Source organism: Dermacentor albipictus, chromosome 1 (assembly GCF_038994185.2).
Source record: "Dermacentor albipictus isolate Rhodes 1998 colony chromosome 1, USDA_Dalb.pri_finalv2, whole genome shotgun sequence".
Lineage (NCBI taxonomy): Eukaryota > Metazoa > Arthropoda > Arachnida > Ixodida > Ixodidae > Dermacentor > Dermacentor albipictus.
The window spans coordinates 242,980,730-243,003,377 of record NC_091821.1 but is presented as its reverse complement, the minus strand read 5'-3'; the positions used below and the strand labels follow the sequence as shown (position 1 = coordinate 243,003,377).

General features: G+C 42.3%; 1 protein-coding gene across 10 annotated transcripts in view; it reads right to left on the bottom strand.

Moving 5' to 3' along the window:
* The window catches only part of LOC135901610 (mucin-2-like), a 76,848-nt gene that overhangs the window by 51,810 nt on the left and 2,390 nt on the right, over nucleotides 1-22,648 (bottom strand). For 3 of the 10 annotated variants that reach the window (XM_065431456.2, XM_065431462.2, XM_065431457.2), the window contains exons 2-9: nucleotides 18,332-18,425; nucleotides 17,324-17,408; nucleotides 15,639-15,658; nucleotides 13,051-13,125; nucleotides 11,587-11,658; nucleotides 11,458-11,527; nucleotides 10,345-10,417; nucleotides 8,598-8,713 (exon numbers count right to left, since the gene is read on the bottom strand). In XM_065431456.2, the coding sequence (XP_065287528.1) occupies nucleotides 8,598-8,713; nucleotides 10,345-10,417; nucleotides 11,458-11,527; nucleotides 11,587-11,658; nucleotides 13,051-13,125; nucleotides 15,639-15,658; nucleotides 17,324-17,408; nucleotides 18,332-18,382 (562 nt within the window). In that variant the 5' untranslated portion in view covers nucleotides 18,383-18,425. Of the gene's footprint in view, nucleotides 1-8,597; nucleotides 8,714-10,344; nucleotides 10,418-11,457; nucleotides 11,528-11,586; nucleotides 11,659-13,050; nucleotides 13,126-15,638; nucleotides 15,659-17,323; nucleotides 17,409-18,331; nucleotides 18,426-20,889; nucleotides 20,966-22,648 lie in introns of those variants that run through there. The other 7 variants (XM_065431465.2, XM_065431466.2, XM_065431458.2 and 4 more) reach the window with 6 other exon arrangements.

Genomic DNA, 22,648 nt, shown 5'->3' with positions numbered 1-22,648 from the left:
AATGTGCAGCAGTTAAGTATTGTTTAGTTCTACACCATTACTATATAGCTGTACAAAGCGTAGACACAACCCACAGTGTTTGTCAAGCCTTTTACTTCTACGCGCAAGCATACATGACCCGCCAGTGAAGTGATCGCTGGAGGAAGAGGGCACTTGGAGATGGAGAAGAGAATTGCACGCTGGGGAAAGTATGAAGGAGTGTGCTGAGCGCGCGGCAAAGCAGCACCACCTAGAGCGAAACGTCGCGGAGGAGAAGCGTAGGCGGAGACATGCTAGGCTGACCTTCTCTGGCAGTTGCTACGGGTTCTGTGTGCAGCGTGGACATACTGGGTTCGTCTCGTGCTAACATTTTCCCTGCGTGCCCTATGTTGTATGTGCGGGTGAAAGCGTGTAATGGTGAGCCGATGATGGCGGCTTAATCTTGTGCGCGCAAGGAAGGAAAGCAGGGAGCAGGTGCACTTTCTTCTATTGCATGCAAGGCACTGGGGGTGGGGTGTCATACTTCGGCGGCTGCTACATATGGCATGACCGCACTCGGCCGCCATCTTGAAAGCAATGTGCTACGAAGACAAGAGTGTAGGCGGCTAGGTGCATAGAGGATCGATAGCTTTGTGTGTGCACTATAGCACCCATACGCTTGTGTGTCACCCACGTTCATGAAGTGAAACGTCACTAACTTTTTCATCTTATCTTCATTTGTCCTTTTATGTTGTAGACTGCGCAAGTATATATTGCACTGTTACATGAATAAACTTTAGTTGCGAGTGACGGTTGCGTCAGTCTTTCTTCATCTGGTCTTCTGTGATTTGTGCTGTTTCAAAATCTCAAGTATGTTGCACCAACTCACCCAAGCTTCCATTTAAGCAGTGTCGCTACTTGCACAGCACCAACAACTGCAGGCAATGTGACCTGCCAGGGGGCCTTTTGATGGACTGCCATTTTGATTCTCACATCACCAAATTTAGTGGGAAGTTTTGCCTTTTTAGTTTTAGAAGGTGGTGGCACGTACCCTGTCAAAGGCTGACACCCCCTTAAAACAGTACATGGGCGTGTATCCCCAAGTGGAGATTTTTCCGTTTAGTACTTTTTTCATGGTGTGTTGCGCAGCCATGAAGAAACATTTTAGTATTTTAGAATATTTTAGTCGATCTTATCTTAGCTAATTTTAGAATTTTAGTTAACTTGAAAGTACTTTAGTTGATTCTGACTAATATACACAATTACAGAGTCCAAACAAGGTATTCAAAACTCTATAGCCCAACTTTTAGATGTCTTACTCAACCATATAAACTGTGCCCTGTGAAACAAGCATAAAACCTTCAAGTAAGGAAGGACCGACATTAAGGGGGGGGGGGGGGGGGGGGGAATATCTCATTCCATATGGATTCCACACCGGTTTCACAGAATTCGCAGGTACATGAGGTACTGCAGCATGCAAACACATAGGATAAATGAAAAGGGAAATGATTGCAATGAAAGATCTGCAGTCATTACAAAGTCATCCCCCTGAAGGTAGGGAACAAAGCTTGAGCAGACAATCACGCTCAAGAGCAGGAATGCAACAGGAGCAGGAAGCCTATTCAGTTCCTTCAGACGGTAATCATTTCAGGGTGTCTACCAAGCTTACATTTCTGAATTCCCCGAGTTTTCCAGGTTTTCCCTGAGCACCTTTGCAAGATTCCCTGAGTGACACAGAACCTTGTTTTATGTCAAGACAGGCTGACACTTTGTTGCCCGATGCTGTCACTCTCTAGTAAGCATGCTAAAATATTAACAAAACGACTTAATCCAGTTTGAACAATAAGGAGCAGCATTTATTTTATTAAAATAGAAATCAGAAGCAAGGGGTTAGTAAAGTACACAGCAAATAAAATACCTTTGAAAGAATTAGTAAAACTCAATGCTAATCAAATTGAACATTATCAAATGCAAATAAAAAGGAGATTGTGGAAATAAAGATTTCGGATATCCCCTTCAGTCACGAATTATGATTGACTGTAGATACATGCGTGAAACATAGATGTTGCTTGAGACTCTACTGAAAGCAAAATAATGACTCTTATACAGTGCAGACCACTTATAACGTAACCGCTTTTGGTGCAGGACCGGTTATAGCATGGGTTCTTTTGACCACCGATATATCTCCCATAGAACTTAATGTATAGGCGGACCGTTTATTCTGTAGGCGCACGAAGCAGAATACCAGTTATAGCATGGTTCGTTTAAGCGCGCGACCATGAAATCGGCACATGGAGCACGGCCTTTTCTCGGAGGCGTTGAGCACGGCCCGCACGGTTGCCAGGAGTGCAAACGCAAAGAAGGGAGAGCGTGGGTGCACGCGTGGAGACCTGCGGTGAAGAGCGAAACAAAAAAGAGGAGAAGGGCGGGAGACTTTAGAGGAAGGAGGGCGAGTGTCTTCGTCACTACAGCAGTGTCCAGTCAGGGTGTGCGCTGCGTGGAGTGCGGGGTAGAAGCGATAGCAGTGACAGCGCAATCATTTTTTTTTTCCCAGTCACTTTGTTGCATTTGGTGTGTGCACGTTGTGATCTCATAGTGCTGTAGTTGTCCTCTGGGCACGTGTGTTGTCGGGCTTTCATCACCGTGGCGTCGGCGGCGTCTTCAAGTGGTGTGAGAAAGAGGCATGCCTTATGGCTGGAGACGAAGGAGTGCGTTATAAGGGACATAGAAAGTGGGCTGAAGAAGGCGTCGTCGGTGGCGGCCAAATACGGCATTTCCGACACAACCGTGTCGACCATATACAAGAACAAGGACAAATTGCGGCAGCAACTGCAGCAAGAGTCGTCTTCCCGGTCACGGAAGAGAATACATACATTGAAGTACGAAGGTGTGGACGCAGCGCTCTTTAGATGGTTCTGTGAAGTTAGGGCTTAGAGCATACCAGTGAGTGGCCCCATGCTCCAACAAAATGCCAAGTCCCTCGATGCACTTTTAGGCCACGACGACTTCAACCCGCTTAATGGATGGATCCAGCGATTCAAGGATCGCCATGACATCAGCTGCAAAGCGGTGTGTGGTGAAAGCGTTGACGTACACGACAAGTCCATCGAAGTCAGGCTTCGCTTAAATTTGGAAACCATGCTGTCCATGTATACGGACAGAGACGTATACAATGCCCACGAAGCTGGCATATTTTATAACCTTCTGCCCAACCACACACTTGCGCTGAGGGGTGAAGCCTGCTCTGGCCTCAAGGCCTCAGAAGAGCGCATAACTGTGTTGTTCTGCGCTAACATGGACAAGCGCCGCCTGTTTGTCATTGCCTGCCAGTGACATACAAATCCAACAAAAAGGTGTGGGTGATGCAAGATGTTCACAAGATGGCTTTGCAAGTTCGATGAAAACATGGTGGCAGAGAAGTGACAGGCCATGCTCATTCTTGACAATTGCACAGCCCACAAAATCAAGCCAATGTTGACTACAGTCAAGTTAAAGTTTCTGCCTGACAACATGACTGCAATATCTCAGCCGCTCGACCAGGATGTCATCGCAACCGTAAAGGCACTTTACAAAAAACACACATGCGAAAGAGTTTTGCTGAACATGCAGCAGCAGCAGCAGCAGCCTCTTAAAGGGATACTAAAGGTTACTGTGAAGTCAAGTTAAAAGCAATGCTCTAGAACGTCTAAGGGGTCAATATAATCGGGAACAGAGCTTTAGTAACCGAGAAATTGACGTAAATGCATGACACGATTTGAGACCCCCCAGCGACATTCTGGTAGTAGCCCAATGATGAAGGCACTCCTCATCATAATTTATGTCACTAGTACTCAACTACTCGTATTAAGATCATTTTATTCAATTATAAGACGGAAGAAAATGGTACTTGTCTACTTCTATTCGATTCTAAGAAAAAATAACATTTTGACATTACCCTTGAGTAGTATGGGTGGTCGAAAGGCTTTGTTTTTGCTCGACTCTGCGCCCTGTGCCGCGGGCGCTTGGGAGTTTCAGTTGTTTCATTATAGCGTTGTAATGCGCTGGTTCTGCTGGCTCGTGAAACTTGCATTTGGAACAAGCAGCGAGAATGCCACGTCCATGTGATGTCATGGGATGCGCAAATGGTCCGCGGAACTTGGCCAAGGGCAGTTGCAGCGGTGAATCCAACGTTACTTATCACTGTGTGCCAACGAGTGAACCTCTCCATTCGAAGTGGTTAAGTGCCGTACCTCTGCCACTGCGCGTTGGCAAAAAGCCGAAAAATCGCATAGTGTGCTCGCTGCACTTTCATCCAGAGGATTACGAGTTCAACGCCGACGAAGTCGTGTGGAGTGCCTTCCAAAGCAACGCTTTCCCGTAGCGCTGTTCCGTTGGTCCTGCCTGCATTTTCCGAAGCGCAAGAACTGCAGGTTGAAGACGGGGCGGTGAGTGCGCCATTTGGTTTTCACGAAGGAAAAGCTACAAATGTGCTAATATGTACAGCCATGACATACAGTTGCCGTCGCAGCAGTACGCAACGACGCCGGCAGCGCGAGCCCTCAGTAGCAGGTCAAGTTCATCAGTGCTTAAATCGCTGAAGTCGAGCCCAGCATCGCGAGCCAATGTGTCGTTGTCAGGGTCGTCCATTGCAATGAGCGCCGAAGTTGGCGTTGCGCACTTTCCCTTCCAATAGCCACCACAGTTCCGCTTTCACGCTGCTGACGGTTCTGTCTTGGCTCCATTTCCGGCCGCGTGTTTGCGTTTTGCACAGAAAGCCATAGCGCCGTCTGCGGGCGCCGTTTTACTCAGCGACGGCGCAACAACACTATGAGACTATGACGTCACCGCTCCTCGATTGCAGGGTGGGCGATTTGAACTGCTCTAGAGGTACGCGGACGCTTTACAACACATTTTCTCTTAAAATAAGTCTCTTCTTCACATGAAACAAGCGTTTAGAGGTTTCTGGGATGGTATTTCAACAGTCCACATTGACTTAATATTAACCTTTAGTGTCCCTTCAAAGTGAATTTAAGGGGTGCGATTGATATGGTTGCCACTTCGTGGTGGCAGGTAAAAGCCACTACACTAAGCAAGTGCTTCAACAAAGCAGGCTTCGTGCGCAATGCAGAGGCTCTTGATGCCGATGAGACGGTCAACACCGACGTGTAGTCCGGCCTCGTTGAAAACAAGTTTGTTTCCGCCACAGACATCTTCCAAAAATATGTCGATGCCGGTGAGTCGGAGCTTCCTGTCCGTGAGGAAGCGTGCACGGATGATGCGATCGTTGCAGCAGTGCACGGTAGCGCGGAACTTGCAACCGAAGACGAGTCGGACGACGATGTTGATCTGACAACAGACCCAGATGTCCCGTGCAAAGATGCTTTGGAGTACTTCAGCAAAGTGAAGATGTACTGCGTGAAGAACAGTTTGAGTGAGAAAGTGCTTCAGTGCTTAAGGCTTGCAGAGGACAAAATTATTCGAAGCGCTGTTAAAAAAAATAATCACCAGACGAAAATAACAATGTTCTTCCGCTGATGCCGCACTTGTCAGGAGAACTTGGTTTCTGTGCTGTGTTGCGATTGTGTTGCATGTGTGTGCGAGTTAAATATGTAATAAATTGTGTTTGAAAGGTGCGTGGTCTGTTTGGCATAGGCAAAAGCCAAAAAAAGCATGCTTTGGTTATAACACGGATTTTTACAACTCCCGCGATTTATGTTATAAGCGGTCTACACTGTAGCATTTTATGATGAGTCACTGTAACTAAAGAATAACTAAATATTAGAATAACATTAATTCAGTCCTGCTACTTTCTTCATAAAAAGAATTACCTCCCTTGCTTTGATTAAGTGCAGAAGTTATTCATTAGCCTCAAGCATTTCAAGAAAGAAAAAAAAATATATAATTCGAGGGTGCTACTGACATGCTCCACATCAAACGTCACTTAAAACATGATAGTGCCTTCACAAAGCAGTACTCTGTAATGATAAATATCGCTCTGAAGTAAAATGGAAGTAATTTAGGTTATAAGAATGTTAAATTTACCCTAAGCCTAATGTTTGTGCTCTATTCCTTGCTACCACTGCACAGAAATGACAAAAATAAGCTGCGTCCACAAATGTGGACAGCATGACTGAAGGGGATGCGAGCTACTTCCATCAACTGATAGTAGGTTCATTGGTATGAGGCCCGAACTTTGTCACAAGTGAGATTCTCTCTCAACAGCTGGTGGGTCAACCTCAATTGTCTTGACATACTCTCCGCCCGCGCACAAGACCTCAGTTTTACACTTCACTGCTTTGAATGAATGTGTGGTTTTTATTGGCACAAGGGCCAGGTATGGCCAAAGAATGCCATGCCAGTTTTAGTGACTTCACAGTGGAGTGATGGATTCTATGAAGTTGATGTGACGTGGGAGTAAAGGGGCCTAAAAAATAGTCACTGTGAAGTGCGTAAAATCTATGTGTAATAAGATTATGGCAATGACTAATGACGTGTACTATGAGCCTTAAAGTAAATTGCAAAATATGATATAATATACAAAACAAGTCAGATGCAAAGATTGGCTGCTTTAAAGAGTTTTGATGAGGGACACCTGCATCTCGGAGTCAGTCAAGACTTTGTTTCTTTGAGCTCAAGCTCCTTGAAAGAAGCAGCGGCACACTTCCTTTCCTGTTCATTCCTCAATGCATGAGTCCTTTCTATTCTCATCCTCCTTCCACCGCGCGTTCATCCCACAGACCATTCGAATGATCCTCTTGGTCAGTTTTACAGTCAAAGTCTAAAAAATCGGGCAGTTTGGAAAAATGAATGCGTGACTTTTACTGCCCTGAAGGGCTCAAAACGCCACAGACACATCTGAAAAGACCTGCCAGTACACTCATTAAGCCTATCGGTGCTCTTACTGTGACGTGGGATGACGGGAAGACGCGTGTATAATAAAGGAATACACACTGTGTCCCGGGACAATTCCCCCATCCCCCGTTCGTTATGCTTCCCCATAATACTTTCGCGTATGCTTCAGTGCGTAGCATTGCTGCACTAGGGCGAAGCTGACTTTCGGGACATGGCATTCTGCAATGCGCCATGCTTTCTGAGCTTTCAAGCCAATCACAAGGACCACAATGGCGGAGCCGGTGCCATTGCTGACAGCAGCAAATTCTTTCAATGAAAAACATGGCGCTGAAGAGCAAGAAGCTTAACAGCGAGCGTTGAAGCACCTGCCTAGTGTTTGCCATGGTAGTTGCTACGGCTGCTAGCAGATCTGCGTGCGAGAGCGTCAGTTCAAATTGGAGAGGTAATCAAAATGGCGGCAGTGGTAGCTTTGATTAATGACGTTTCAGACCTGCAGTCACGGCAAAAAATCCGAAAAGTCGGACGGCGAAGCGTTCTTGCGTCTGAAATTTCATACGTTCTTACTCTATAGGATATGCGGTGGCTCCACGAAGCCGGCGGAATTATCGGGTGTCTGGAAAATCGGTCATTGATTGTACACTGGAAACTCCTCTAGCCGACGACACCTAGTCAAAATACAATTTGTTACGATCCCTCTGTTACTCGAGCCAGCACTACCGCAACTACTTTCGTTCGCTTTCAATAAAATTACAACTAGTTTTCCCTGATAGAAGCAGAAATTCCTTGTGTTTTCCCTGAGTATTTCGAGGCTATTCAAAATCCCTGACAATTCCCGGTTTTCCAGGTTGGTAGACACCCTGCATTTGCACATTTATTGAGCGGAACAGTAACAGCATTCACTGAAAGGGATATTATTTCTCTTTCCAAAGGTAGTGATGAGTCATGATGTCTGAAGAAGTTCAGCCAGTAGGCATTGTGCTTCGTTAATTAACGTAATAAGAGTCAAGAATGGTAGCAGTTTAAGAAAAATGCAGGAAAGGGTAGATGGGGGGAGTGTCTTTCAAGCAGAAATGTGTAAGGAACGCACTTTTTAAAATAAATTTTCTAGGGTGCACTCCTAACACAAGGCAGACTTATGGCTGCTCACTGAAGCCTTGACCTGCCTGATACCTGACTGATATGCAGAATAATGCAACCACTGATAACCACCTATGAACACCTTTAATTATTCACCTTGCTTCCACTGCCCTTGTCATGTGATGAGGTTGGCTCATTGGTGCCATCCAAAAGGTGTTTGTCCTTTGTGCCACTCACACTGTTTCGAGACATGCGTCACCTTGAAGCTATTGATGACTAGTCTAAAAAAAACCCGCACATATGCGTTTAATATCTATGCACACACGTTTTGCAGTGATGCTCTCACACACCTGAAAGCCCAATGCAGTTAAACAGCAAGCTGCAGCACAGTCAATACTGTTGAAGTGTGCTGGATCTATGCTGTGTGATCCCGGAGGATGAAGTAATGATGAAGATGATGCCATCATCAGGAGAACAGTAACTTTTGCCATCTGCTTGCAGAAGATAACCAGCATGCGTATGTCATGCTTAAATGAAACTTTCTTTTTCCAAATTTTCATCGTCCAAAGGGGGGTGCAGGCCTTAAGCATAGGCAAGGCTTACACAGGTATATATGGTGGAACAAAGATATTTGTCTGGTGTGCTCATGACAGCACTGTTTAGCAACTTGGTAGGCTTATTACCATGTCAGATGTCCATGCAAAAGAAATGCTTTTGCTGTTAAAGCTCACCTTCAGCATTCTGCTGTTCACGCTCGTGTAGTTCTATGATGCGGCGGCCATCCCAAGAAACCCGCTGTGCCTGCACCTGGGGGCTGTTATCAAGAGCTGGAAATGCAGCGTAGTACCTTCAAGAGGAAGGAGCAGATGTGAATCATTTCACAGAATTGCTGCAAAGGTCCAATCGGATACAGTTCAGGTTAAAAAATACAGTTCAGCTTTTGTGATGGTCCCACCACATATAGTGGTGAGACCATCACAAAAGCTGAAGCGCATCATTTAATAGCAAAATACAAAGACTATGCATGTCTATCAGAAAACGATAATATTTTAAGAATAATTGCTGTTCATTTTGCTACCCACTGTGTTTTTCTAAATAAAAAAAACTGCAATACTTTTCATCAAAGCATCCATTTCCTTGTATCACGAGCTGCAAGTATTGCACCATACCATGTTTGTGCTCAGCCAGTCGAGTATAACCAGGCACACTTTATCAATCTTCTTTTTCACTAGCACTCGCTTGAAGCTGCCAACATTGGCTTTCATTTTGAATGGTGCACTTTCACACATAACTATGCAAATGTATTGACAAAAGATTGCTAAAGGCTCAATAAAGAAGAGGACAAAAAGGTTGCTTCAGTGTACTTTTAACATAAGCCATCGGCCGCACTTATACCCACCAAATCAATTCAAAGCTAAGTGAGAATGGTTAACGAGTTGTGCTCCCATGATCAAGATTGAAGGTAGAAATAATGTTTCATAAACATGAACACAGGGGAAAAAGCTAATCGTGCTAAAATTTTAACGATACAGTACAACCTCACACAACCTTTGCTCAGTGAAACAGGAGTCATTATTATGGGTCCACAAATAACAAGCTTGTACAACTGAAACAAATATCAATATTCAGAAGTGATGGGTTCAAACAAATTTTTTTAAGGCAGAAAGCTGGGCTAGTTGGTGGTTATTCATATGAAGGGACATTGCACTAGCGTGTAAAAACGGACGCGGACAGAAACACGAAAAATGCAGAAAACACACTAACATTCAGTGTGTCTTATTTCATGTTCCTGTCAGTGTCCTTCCTTACGTGATAGTGCAATGTCCCCTTATTCACACATAAAATTGAGTATGAAATGGACTTCCCGTCATAGAAAATTAATATGAGGAAGAAAATGAACAATTAAAACCTTTGTCATTTAATGCACACAAACCTCTTTGTGGGCAGCTTACGAACAGAAATGAAAGGTCACTGCAATGTATCTGATCACAGCAGTGACAGTAATACCTTGCAAATAGATGCCTGCAGCAGGTCAGGTTGGTTACATACTTACTATTCACATTACGAGCTCCATTAACAGAAAAAAATGTTTGGCTATCAATATGACGACAGGCAAGAAATAAAGCACTCCTTTTTGTGTCACTGTGTAAATATTAAAAAAAAAAGTTCCAGTGCCCCACAAGCTCACTCAGTGCAATTCTGTGGACACAATGTATCCTGCACTCAATAATACTTTCATTAAGAAGAATCTGCTTCAATAACAACAGCTAAGATTGCTTGACAACAGGGAAGAGACTGACAAACTGGCCCCACATGCATGGCATGTGTTAAAGAAGATGCACAATGCAAGATGACAACACTAGGCCAATTTATTTAGCTATATCGGACTACTAGCCAATATATATATATATATATAAAACTCTCATACCAAGCACTTCAACTTTAAACAGAAGCACTCCATTCAAAAGAGACACTCACATTTGTGCTAGTTCCTTTGGAGACCTACGCTTCAGAGGTTCCTCCACTGGTGCAGCTGCAGCAGCTTCCATCTCTGATAACAAAACAAAGATCCCCAAAAGAATACATCCAAACATGGAAACTGTTTCCTATTTCAGCAATAAATGCACTGCTATAAGCACACTAGCAATTAATGCGTAGTAAATGGCAATACAGTCATGAGAAACTGATCAGCCAAATTCAAGCTTCTTTCTTTCCCCTGAATGACAGTGAAATGACCCCTTGACAAAGGCTGGGCACAAAATATTCAAATTTTGCCCAAATGTCGCAGGATGTAGCGAGTTCAACCACTTGGCACAATTGGTGCTGCAATCACATCACTGCACCTTTACTAATGACAACTACACAATTTTTTCTTGACACAAGGACAACACTCTACAAACATGCATGGTGAACCAAGATGGCAAGGTGGGCAATTGGTTAGGATTCATTTTGAACAAGTAACACATTGCATAAAAACAGGGACAAAAGATAGGCAGTGCCATATAACTGTTTATTCTGCCTTCTGTCCTTGTTTTGCTTGTGCTGTGTAACACTTTCAAAACGAACCATGCACGCATTATTCACATGCATAATTCACATGCATTCACAGTATTCACATGCATGAATAATGCATGTTAGCATTATTCACAGTTATGGTGAAAGGCAATAGCGTCTTAAAACACCTGCGAAATCTTTTCAATTGTTCCCATATGTACTTTCAAAATTTAACTGGTCACTTTCCAGCATGCCCAAATAAAATGTTAAAAAGCAAAGTTCAGAGTATGGTAAATGCAGCAAAGAGAAGCATGATGAGTACAGTTAGTTACAAGTCAATTCTGGAGAGGCACCTTTAAAACAAAGCGTGATGCACCTGATATTCATATTTCCATGCTTCGGGAAACAGTTTCCTTAAAGATGCCATTGGCACAAAGGCAAGGTGCCCTAACCTTTCAACAACAATGAGTGTACTGCACACATGAAGAGGCAAAATTGTAAAGTGTAGGGGATGAAGAAAACACCTAAGAGCACAAACTCAAGTGACCTATCATTGACGATGGTTGTGCTGTACCATACTTTGAAGAATGTGCTTACCAGACTCGGGGTTCAAGTGGTTGTTCAAGCGTCTGCAGAGCTCATCCACCAGTGTTTCAAGGCCAGCCTTCTGCAAAATAAGTTCATGAGCTTGTTGATTTTCTACACAGGAGTTAATGGATAACTTACAGAGACAGCAGTGCCTACCTGCTCTGTGGCTGACCTTAGGCACTCCACTGCAGCAACACGGTTTCCTAATTCCTGGACATGTTTAGAGGCAATACTGTTAGCATGTTATTAACTGTAGCAGTCAACAAGCCATAGAAAACCTCGTAACAAATTTCGCCGTTAAGCAATAAGTAAGATGTATGACATAGCTAAAAAGTTTCAGTGCTTACTAGGATACATTTCTGACTGATTAATAGGATTCAACATCGTAAAGTTACCCCTGGTCTATGAGGGACACCATAGTGGATGGGCTGCAGATTCTATCCACTTGGGGTAAACCTAAGTCTCAACACTGGTAAATATTTGCCTTTATTACATACATGTATATCACATAACATGCTGCTAGACAATTTTTTCCCGCAGCAGGTTTTTTTCTAAAACAACCAATTCATAGTTATGAAAATTCAACCTAAAACACAAAGGAAAAAGAAAGTGCACACATCAGCACTTGTGTTGTGCACTTCCTTCTTTGTCCCTTGTGCTTTGCGTTCAACATTTGTAACCATGAAACCAACATTTCAACTAGCCCAATTAACAGTGACTGGTGATTACATTGTTGACTAACATCATTCAGTGTGACTGGTGGCTTCACTTTATACGTAAAGGGCATAAGAAACGAACACTAGTCTGGTGGCACAGAATAAAATTTGTTAAAAATATGTAAGAAAAGAAAGGGAGTTTTTACACGCAGGACATGTAAAATGAAGATTAAGATTACTGCACATAATTCACTAGCATTTAAAGGCACACTGACATGACGTTTTTGAATTTCCTTTTTTTTTTATGAAGGTCTCAAGATGTCTAAACCCAATAAATAATACTGACAAGCTTTAGAGTGCCTTAAATAATTTAATATGACAGCTTTGCTAAGAACCAGTTTCGGTTTCATTTTCAGGAGGTCTATGTGTAATGGCATCGGGACACGCAAGGTAGTCAACGTGGGAGCAAGACGTGATGTTTTGCACTCGCTCCAGCTCTCTCGGTCATCTGTTATGCTGCTACATTGAGGAGTGCAATTAAGTATCAGCATAGCAGATGATCGAGCAAGCCCCGTAACAAGTGACAGAACGTTGCGACGTCTTGCTCCCACATGACCACCTCCAGTGTTATTTAGCCATGACACCTACACACCTCCTGGGAAACAAAACCAAAACTCGTTTGTAGAAAAGATACTAAACTTTCTGGCACACTAAAGCTTGCCAGTATATTCTCTAGGTTTCAGTTTGGCTTATTTTACTCAACGACCATGACTTTGGAGGTATTACATAAGGGGAGGGGTACAAACATCTGATATTATACAAGATCAAGTAAATGTGCTGAGGTCCGGGACCTTCCCTTAATGACAAAAACTAAAAGTAAAAATAATGTCGAATCAGTACACCTTTAAGACACCAACTGAGCACCTTTGTTGGAAAAACTGCTTACCTTGTCAGGATGCAGAAGCAGGCTCATTACAGTGTGGGAGTAAACAGTGTCAATTCCTCTGCTCTCCAGTTCCCCCTATACATACATACATACATACATACATACATATATATATACATATATATGTAAGTGAGCTACCAAAACAAGTTTCATTCAATAGCTGCAATGGTCATACTAAACAGCAATTTATACTGTGTGATGCAATGAGATAATATATGGAGAATATTATTAGCTTTGCGAACTGCACATATCCTTCAGATTTAAGATTTACAGCTCACATTGTAGCCTCCCTCCACATTTGCTTCGTGCTGGCTACAGCAGCACATATTTTGCATGTGTTATCACTAAGTGGATTGCTCTGTAGTTTGAAATGAGCACACACAACCAGGTCCAGTGAGCCAAAATGAAAACAAAATCAATCAAAGCCGCAGGCAACCAGTTGCATTTCCAGTGCGTCAGAGGTGCAATCAGAGCGGTTCAGGTTTCATAAAGATCTGCTACGCCGACGGCTTATGACGCAACCATACACAGTAGTGAAAAACATGATATTTTGGGCTTTGAGTCTAATAAGCTAAAATGCTCAGAAAGTTGATGCTGTATTAGTATTTCATTTATTCATACTGTCAGTCCTAAGGGACTATTATATGAGTGGTTATCAAACAGAAAACAAGAAGTGCATCAGTGAAAAAAATTAACATCACTACTGATACAACCTGCTAATAAACATAAGCGGAGGAATATAAAATCACAACACAAGACAAAGTAACAAAGAACACATGACAGCTTTGGTCTTCTAAGAAATAAACGTCTGATGGCCGGCCTTGGATAATAGCCTCTTGAACATTCACCAACACGTTATTTGCACCATTTAGCCTAGCCATCGTACACATGACTTGCGTATTTCAAAAATGTATCACAAGGAAACTGTATGCATCAACCAGTATGTCCAAAAGTACACCCGTGCTAATGAGAAAAATTTCAATACAGTGGTCTCTTGTTAAATGGAACCTCAATAGAACGAGGAAATATGTTCCATTTATCAGGAGTTCTACGACCGAGAGACTCTGCTCAAGGTTACACAAGGTACTCTGTTTAAAGGGGCACATACTTTATTGCCAACAGCAGATAATAGGTGTAGCAGCTCCGAGGACAAAGCTTGTTTTCACAATGTTTCTATTTGCATGCAGCTGCTGACTAGAGCTGCCAGTAGAAAGTGGAAAGAAAGAAAGAAAGAAAGAAAGAAAGAAAGAAAGAAAGAAAGAAAGAAAGAAAGAAAGAAAGAAAGAAAGAAAGAAGGAAAGGAAAAAGTGATTAATCAGACAAATTGCCATTTTAGTGAAGCAGCCACTCAAAGTCCTGAGCTAATAATACTGATCTTGGTTTTTATTATGTGGGTGTTTCCGAGCCGCCATCGGAAACACTAAGCAAACTCGCAGCTAACAGACATTGCCAGCAAGGTTCGTACAGATCATTTGACCAAAATTCGAGGAAAATTCAAGGATTTCAAGGATGTTAAAGGCCAAAATTCAAGGAGGGGGAAAACAAACTTATTCGCACACATACACTGAAAAAGAGGGAACTATGCTTTTTCTTAGCTGCGATTCCTTGTATCTAAACAGCTGCCGAGTTGGACGCATTGCTTCAAGTTTTTCAGATTGCTTTTCTAAGTTGACTATCACATTGTAATGATGTCTGTCATCTTCTGGCATGATGGTTGTTAGCGTTCGACTTAAGCCAAACATACTCGTCATGTAAGTGCCAAATGGCTGATGCTTGCTTTCCGCCAAGTATTACACGAGAGCCTAGAGCCTGAAAATGGAGCCATGATGGCTACGGTGTGAACCAACTAGCAAAACAACAAAATGCTGGCGCGGCTTGCTCACTTGATCTAGCTTTGTGTAGTTCCACAATGGGAACGATAATTTAAACAAGCTTGTCGTTAGTGGCTGTGGAAACGCCACATTGCAATGGTTTAACAACACACCTAAAAGAAAATAATCTGGGATTGCTTCTTGACAGACTTGTCTCCATGGCATAGCCACTATGCAGAGTTTGTTACATCAAGCATTCAAAAGTGGCCCCCAAACCAGTTTTCAAGGAATTCAACAAGCACATTTATTAATGCAAAGCATTCTTTGTGAACTTCAGGTGTTTTCAGTTGTACCTATCTATCTATCAAGCCTCTTATGTCGTGATGCTGTCATGAGTGTTTCTTCAACTGGATATCTATATCGGAAAAGGCATGGGGCAGTTGACATGCATGCATACATGACATGTCGTAACATCAATAACATGACATCTTTCTCATGGCATGTATGCCATGACATAAATGGTATGAATGACACGATGTTGTGGTCGTTTATTTAATTCAATATACCTATATCAGCATATGAACGAAATGCATGCGCGACATTACAATGTAATGACATGAATGGATGCATGTCATGACAGGAATGACGTGAATGAACATGACCTAGGCAGTGCACTGGACCTAAGCAGTACTTTGCACATGTGCATGCCCAGTTCATGAGTCAAGGCTTTTTCTCTCTCTACGTGTACGCATGCATGGTGTACACATCACACATTACCTTCTCACTGTTGCACTCTGCTGCGAGGGAAGAGAGGCAAGACAGGAAGCAAGACAAAGTGACAGCAGCGGTAAAAGTGAATGGAAGCTAGCCAACTCCAATACAGCACAATAATGCCATTTGCAGGCAGAGGAAAGAGGTAAACCATGTGAAATACAATCTATACAAAGATACCGAGCACTCACGCGGAGCATCAGGTTTGTGCTTAGTGGAGGTCCCCTTCAGGTACTGTGTGCACAATTGTGCGTGCCAAGATCCTACATCCAAAGCAAAAGCCCTGATAATAATAATTGTTTAAAACATGTTGCACGGACCTTGAGGCAGTTCTGACTAAACCTTTGCCGCAAATGTGAATAATATGGGCAAAATGTTTTAGTGAAATGAGTTTGAAGGTCTGGGTGTTTGCTCTTGGTGTCATCATGTAAAGGGTTAACTTTTGACAATGAATGTTTACATCAAGCGTATGTTTTAACACATTCACTGCAGCAGCACTTTTTGTAGTCTCGATTCCTGTACAAGGTGACCCATTGGTGGGTCATCTGTCATATTCCTCTGGTGCGTCATAACCTACCGGTGAGTCACCAGGGAGTTCTCTTTGAAACTTCCTCAAGCCGCAGACAGGTGGTGCATGACACGTCAAATTAGAAGCAGCAAGAATTTTTTTCTCTCTGTTGCTCTATAAAAGATGTTGCTTGAGCACTGCAAGAAAGCCCTGCACAGCCACACAAGAAAAATAACTGCCCTGACCCTCCCATGACCCAAGCTGCAGTGAACGTGTTAAGTGGCTTGATTGATGCTAAGCATGCATGGACAAAAATTTATTTTGTCCCTGTTGAGAGCTCACAGTTCACATATGGAGTCACCATTTTGTAACTTCACTGAAGAATTCAAAATTCTTAATCTGTCCTGATGCAGTATAATGATTGGGAAGATACAAGAATTGTGGTGAAACTAAATTCTCAATGGATAGAATTGATTGACCTCTGAAGAGGATATGGTACAGCCATTCAGACTTCAAGATTGGAATGTACAAGCAGGCAGCCTTCAGGTAAGTGGTGTCACAAAACACCAAACATTTATAAGCATTCACAAACAAGCACATAAAGCCAATGATCACAGACATTTCAGATCTACAAACTGTTGTGATCAACCGTTTACCCCGCAAGACAAGTTGCTCACAAAAGACACGACAATGGTGAATGAGCTGATGACATCGTCAGAGCCATCCCCAACTGCGACAATTAATGGTAAACAGTTGAGTTATGCCAAGAGGGACTCTGCCAGGAGGGGTGCACGGGTACATTTCTTCACATCACCTGACATCAGCCCAAACTACCACGTCTGTGCCAGAGACAGGGTCATTGTGCTTCCCCCTTTCCCTGTTCGTGCACAGTGATGTGCATGTATTTTGAACCAAGCTCTCCTCGGAGGAAAAGGGGCTACCAATCTCCGAATTGGGGAGGCATGATGTCATCCATCTCCTGACGGAAGGTGACAGGACCAGGCCAACGGGGGGGTTAAAAAGAGATGTTACATAATGTAACATAAATGCGAGTGTTTAAAACATCTTGGATGTCTAACCCAGCCCAACGTTCCGTCAATCCTCCACCATGAATGGATATCTCACATCTTCAGACCCCCGGTTACAACGACGCCCACAGGAAATGTGTCAGTGCCAAGCCTACCTGAAACCACACTTGGATTTCCTGGGGAACTGTAGTGGCTTTGATATACTTCATCCCGAAGGTGCCTGGGCCGTGTCAGAGACCACTGCATGATGGGAAAGTTAAACATAGTAGTCATTTTTACATGTTCAGGAACTTGCAACATACTTGTCCTTAGCATATACAGGGTGTCCCAGCTAACTTCAGCCAGAGTTTAAGAATATGCAAATGCCACATAGCTGGACAGAAGGTAATGTTGTTTGCCATCGCTTGGAGATACTCAGATTATTGTTTTCATTCTACCTAATTACATAATTAATCCTAATTAATTATTCAACTTCTCAAATATTATAATTAGATGAAAAGTGACAATGAGAACATTGTAGAGCAACATCAAAAACTCCCGATACAGCTTTCTGTTGCTCAATACGTGCTACATAAAAGTGTTTTTCAGAGCATGAAAGAAGCCTGCAAATACACGCAAAGTGCCTCAAGTGACCAGTCATGTGGCAAATTTGCGTGCAAATGTTGGCTTCTTTCACGTTCGGAAAAACACTTTTACGAAGCACACATTGAGCAATAGAAAGCTGTATTGGAAGTTTTTCATGTCACTCTACAATTTTCTCATTGACGCTTTTCCTCTAACTATAATATTTTAGAAGTTGATTAAATAATTAAGACTACTGATCTAATTAGGAAGAATTAAAAAAATTATTTGAGTATCTCCAAGCGACGGCAAACAACATTAAATTGGTTCTGTCCAGCTACGTGGCATTCTCATATCTTAAAACTCTGGCTAACGTTAACTGGGACACCCTGTATAGGGTACTGCAAGAAATGTTGGAAATATAAAATGAAATCTTAAATGATGAAAATTAGCACAAAATGAAAGCTCAGACTGTAGGATAAAATGTTCATGCGCCACAACAAAAAGAGACATGAAGGAGATTGCACATGTAGGCATGAAAAAAGAGCCTATTCATTATAATTTTAATTTGGTTTGGTGATCAAAATGTGTAACAGCCTTACCTGAGGTCCCTGTCGGCAGTTACCACCACATGGTGGTATAGTCAGCCACATTGACACCAAGCTTCACGTGGTTAACACATTCCGTAAATGCCAGCTGCAAGTATGCAGAAGTGAAAAGTAAGAATTTAAAGATAGAAAAAACATAGCAACAGAATGCTGAAAGCCTTTTCGTTTTTTTGCAGGTTTCACTTTTTTTATATATATTGACCAACAACTAATTTTATCGAAATCATGTAACATCCATCTTGGCCATAGCACAAGACAGGATCAGCTTTACTGCATCAAAGCACATTGCTCAATTCAGTTTGATGTTTTGCAAAGCTATGTAGATAAACAGACCAGTCTGTTGCTCCAATCTAATTCTTTTTCTTAGCACATGTCGCATGGCCTCGGAATAAACAGCTTGAATACACTGAACAGTGTGCACAGAGACAATCCGCTCAGCCAAAGCAGACAGCTTGGCACAACACTGCACATGCTTTGATAGGTCTGTCCCCGTTTCTCTATGAAAGAGGGATGTCAGTTCATGTGCTGAACACCTGCTGCAGGCTGAGCCCTGTTGAATCTCATGCTGTCCTAGAGCACTTGGAGGAACTAGTTGCAGCACAGTGACAGCATGTGTTGAAGAGATGACAACTCTAATGCTCCTAAAATTAGTTAATTACATTTTTTTACAAGACATAGTACTGGGAAATGCATTTATTGCATTTATCAACTTACAATACGCAAGAAAGCTTTAAAAAAACTACCGACTACATATAAGGGACCCCTTAACTGGTTTGGAATGGGTACATTTCATGCACAGTACCAAATAAACACAACAAATTGGACGAAGGCAATATAAAACAAAAGCCAGTGGCAATGTTTATCTGACAGCAACATACAAACACACAGTTGTGAGAGGCACATAAAAAACAAGCAGCAGGTTCACAAGGTCTGTTCCCTTTCAAATTTGTGTTAACAGTGTGGAAAATCATTTGGTCAATTGGGTTCCTGAATTATGCAAGGTTTCATTGTCATGTACATTCTTTCTGAGGCAGGACTGCACTTTAAAGTTAAATTAGGTTGGTATGGTAGAAAGCAACCATTCAATTGAAGGCACACATATAAGGTTCAGCCAGCTTATCTCGCCCTCATGTTGAAGCATAAAATGATCCTGAGGTATATGATCGACACATTCCATTGCAACATGACAGCCTACTAAAGTTACATTAAATTGTATGCAGCGCAATCAAAGTTGAAAGAATGCATTACTGAATTATGTAATTTGAAGCTAACGAGCCACAACCCTGCAGCTGGATTCACATGACGAGACGGATCACCGGTTCACTCTGTGGACGAGCATAACTGGCTGAGTGCTGCCGAATCGTGCTTCACACAAGCAAGCTGCTGGTGGGCTGCAAGCATCACGATTCATTGTATCTTAGCTACGTCACGCCTCCTCTGCAGACAAGCGTGACATTCAGGGAATGACGTGCAAGCAATCCGTCCCATCATGTGAATTTAGCTCTAAAAGGATTTAGTTAACTATGCTACTGTGTAGCACTTATAAGTTATTAACCATTCTTAACAATGGCCTCTTAGTTCTTGCAGTGATAACCACACAACGACCTTGGATTCCCAAACAATACCGTCAGGGACCCTTTAGGTAAACACACAAACACTAAAAGCAGCTAATATTTGGATATCGTAAACTGAACACAAGATTTTTTGTACAATTGGAAAATGTGAACAAAAAAAGAGGAGGTGGACAAGTGCCTGCAAGTGATCTTTGCAAAGATAACCGCATGCATATCCTTCATTTGTCATTGGTTGCTAAAGAAAGGATGTTCTTTCCTTTCTTCCTTTCTTTCATTTCTGCCGCCCTTCCTGCCCAAAATGATCACATTCTCGTGACACCTGCGGCAGAAAGGACGTTCCACGTCCACCGCCAAAGTCTGTGAGTGGTGGCGCTGGCTAACACTCCCGTACTAGGAAACATAAATACCCAAGAAAGCGGATAGGGAAACGGCGCCATGGTAGCTCGATTGGCAGAGCATCGCACGCGAAATGCAAAGGTTGTGGGTTCGGTACCCATCTGCGGCAAGTTGTTTTTTCATCCACTTTCATTTCCATTAAATTTATCGTTTATTTCATTTATTAAGCACAAGCAATTCCCCTATGTTGTCCTTGGTGTCAGTGTTTGTTGGCTTCTTATGATATGACTAATAGAAAATCGGGACCTTCAATTAATCCCCTTCCTTCTTGCTGATTTATTGTATGGCATTTATAAATGACTTCACTGCAGATCTTTAGTCTTGTGTCCTGTTTAATGTGGCTCCACTGCTGATCTTCAGTCCTGTGCCCTGTTTAATATACCTCATATTTAACATCAACCTGTTACATGTAATAATGATATGACAAGTGTTTCAGGTGGAGAGCATAAAAACTTGCACATTGTGTGACATACGAGAAATTAATCTAAAACTTGTCAACGTTATCCTGTACAGCTTACCAAAAACATTCGGTAGTGCACTCTTGACAATGGACTATAATATAGCTAAGAATTACTTTCATACCTAACTTAAGCTAGCATTCTTTTTCCCTTGATGTTAGTGAAAAACCTGCCGACTATTATGTGCACATATCTTCTATTCAATTTCTCGGGCATTGCTTATGTCCTGAAAAAAAAAAAAACAAGGCATGTGATCCTTCACAGGAAACTTCAAAGAATAACTAGAGCCAAGAAATGCACAGTAAAGTTTGTAACCATGACAAAATGTATATTTTTAATCATAAATGAGTGGTATCCATGGTTTGATAACACTCTCTTCATACAAAATAATTCTAAATGCCCAAATAATTATACATATGAACAGACACTAGTAAGAAAATTATACGTGGTGTTTCATGGTGCAAGGGCCAATGGCCATTCCATGAGTGGAACAAACGGATTGATAAAGTCACATGTATGACTTCTATTTTAAATGACAATGAAAGAAGTGTGTTATTATAATGTGGTTTTTCCTACTACAGTGATTTGCAATATATTTTAGCATAAAGTTTGCCACCAGCTTGTTTATTTTCTTCAACTTTTGGCATGTTTTGCCCACACACACATGCAAATCATGCTAATGAAGGTGAATATGCTGTCTGTGTGGAGGCTGCTCATATTGCACAAACATTGGCTTGCCACACAGAATGTTTGCAAAGCCAAGTAACTGCCACAGTCTCTGAGATTAACAAATAATGGTACCCTTGTCCTTAAGCCTGTCGCATGGATACTTTCAAGCACACTTGAGCCAACCACAATCAACTTAATGAATATAGAATGCTGCTGCACAGCCTACTTTTAAGCATGCTTGGCTTTCACTTTTAAAACAGTTGCACCCTTTGGCAGGTGAAGGGTGGCCAGAAGGGGGGGGGGGGCATATAAGGGACAAGGTTAAGTTAGAGGAAGCGAAAAGTGCCACAGGGTTTGTTGTTAGGGATACTCTACAATGGATCAAATCCATGTCATCAATCAGATAATCGAGAAATACACAAGAGTAAAATCAGCCTCTCTATATGGCTTTCATAGATTACTAAAAGGCATTTTATTCAGTCGAGATAGCAGCAGTCATAGAGGCATTACATAAGCAAGGAGTATGGGACGCTCACATAAATATCTTGGAAAGTATCTATAGATTCCACAGCTATCTTAATTCTGCACAAGTAGGAAGATACCTATAAAGAAAGGGGTGAGACAAAGACAATATCTCCAATGCCATTCACTGCGTACTTGGAAGAAGTAGTCAAGCTATTAAATTGGGCAGGCTTAGGAGTAAGGACCAATGGCGAATATCTCAGTAACTTTAGGTTTGCACATGACACTGTCCTGCTCAGCAACACTGGGGACAAGTTACAACAAATGATTGAGGACTTTAACAGAGAGAATATGAGCGGGGTTGAAGATTAATATGCAGAAGACGGAGATAATGATTAATAGCCGGGCTAGGGAAACAGCGTTCAAGATCACCGGTAAGCCTCTAGAGTCTGTGAAGGAGTAGGTTTACCTGGGTCAATCACAGGGAACCCTGATCATGAGAAGGAAATTCATAAAAGAATAAAAATGGGTTGGATCGCGTACGGCAGACATTGTCAGCTCCTGACTGGCGGCTTACCATTATCATTGAAAAGAAAGGTTTGCAATCAGTGGATTTTACCAGTGCTGACATATGGGGCAGACACTTGGAGACTGACAAAGAAGCTTGAGAACAAGTTAAGGACCGTGCAAAGAGCGATGGAACGAAGATTGCTAGGCATAACGTTAAGAGACAGAGAGAGAGCAGTTTGGAA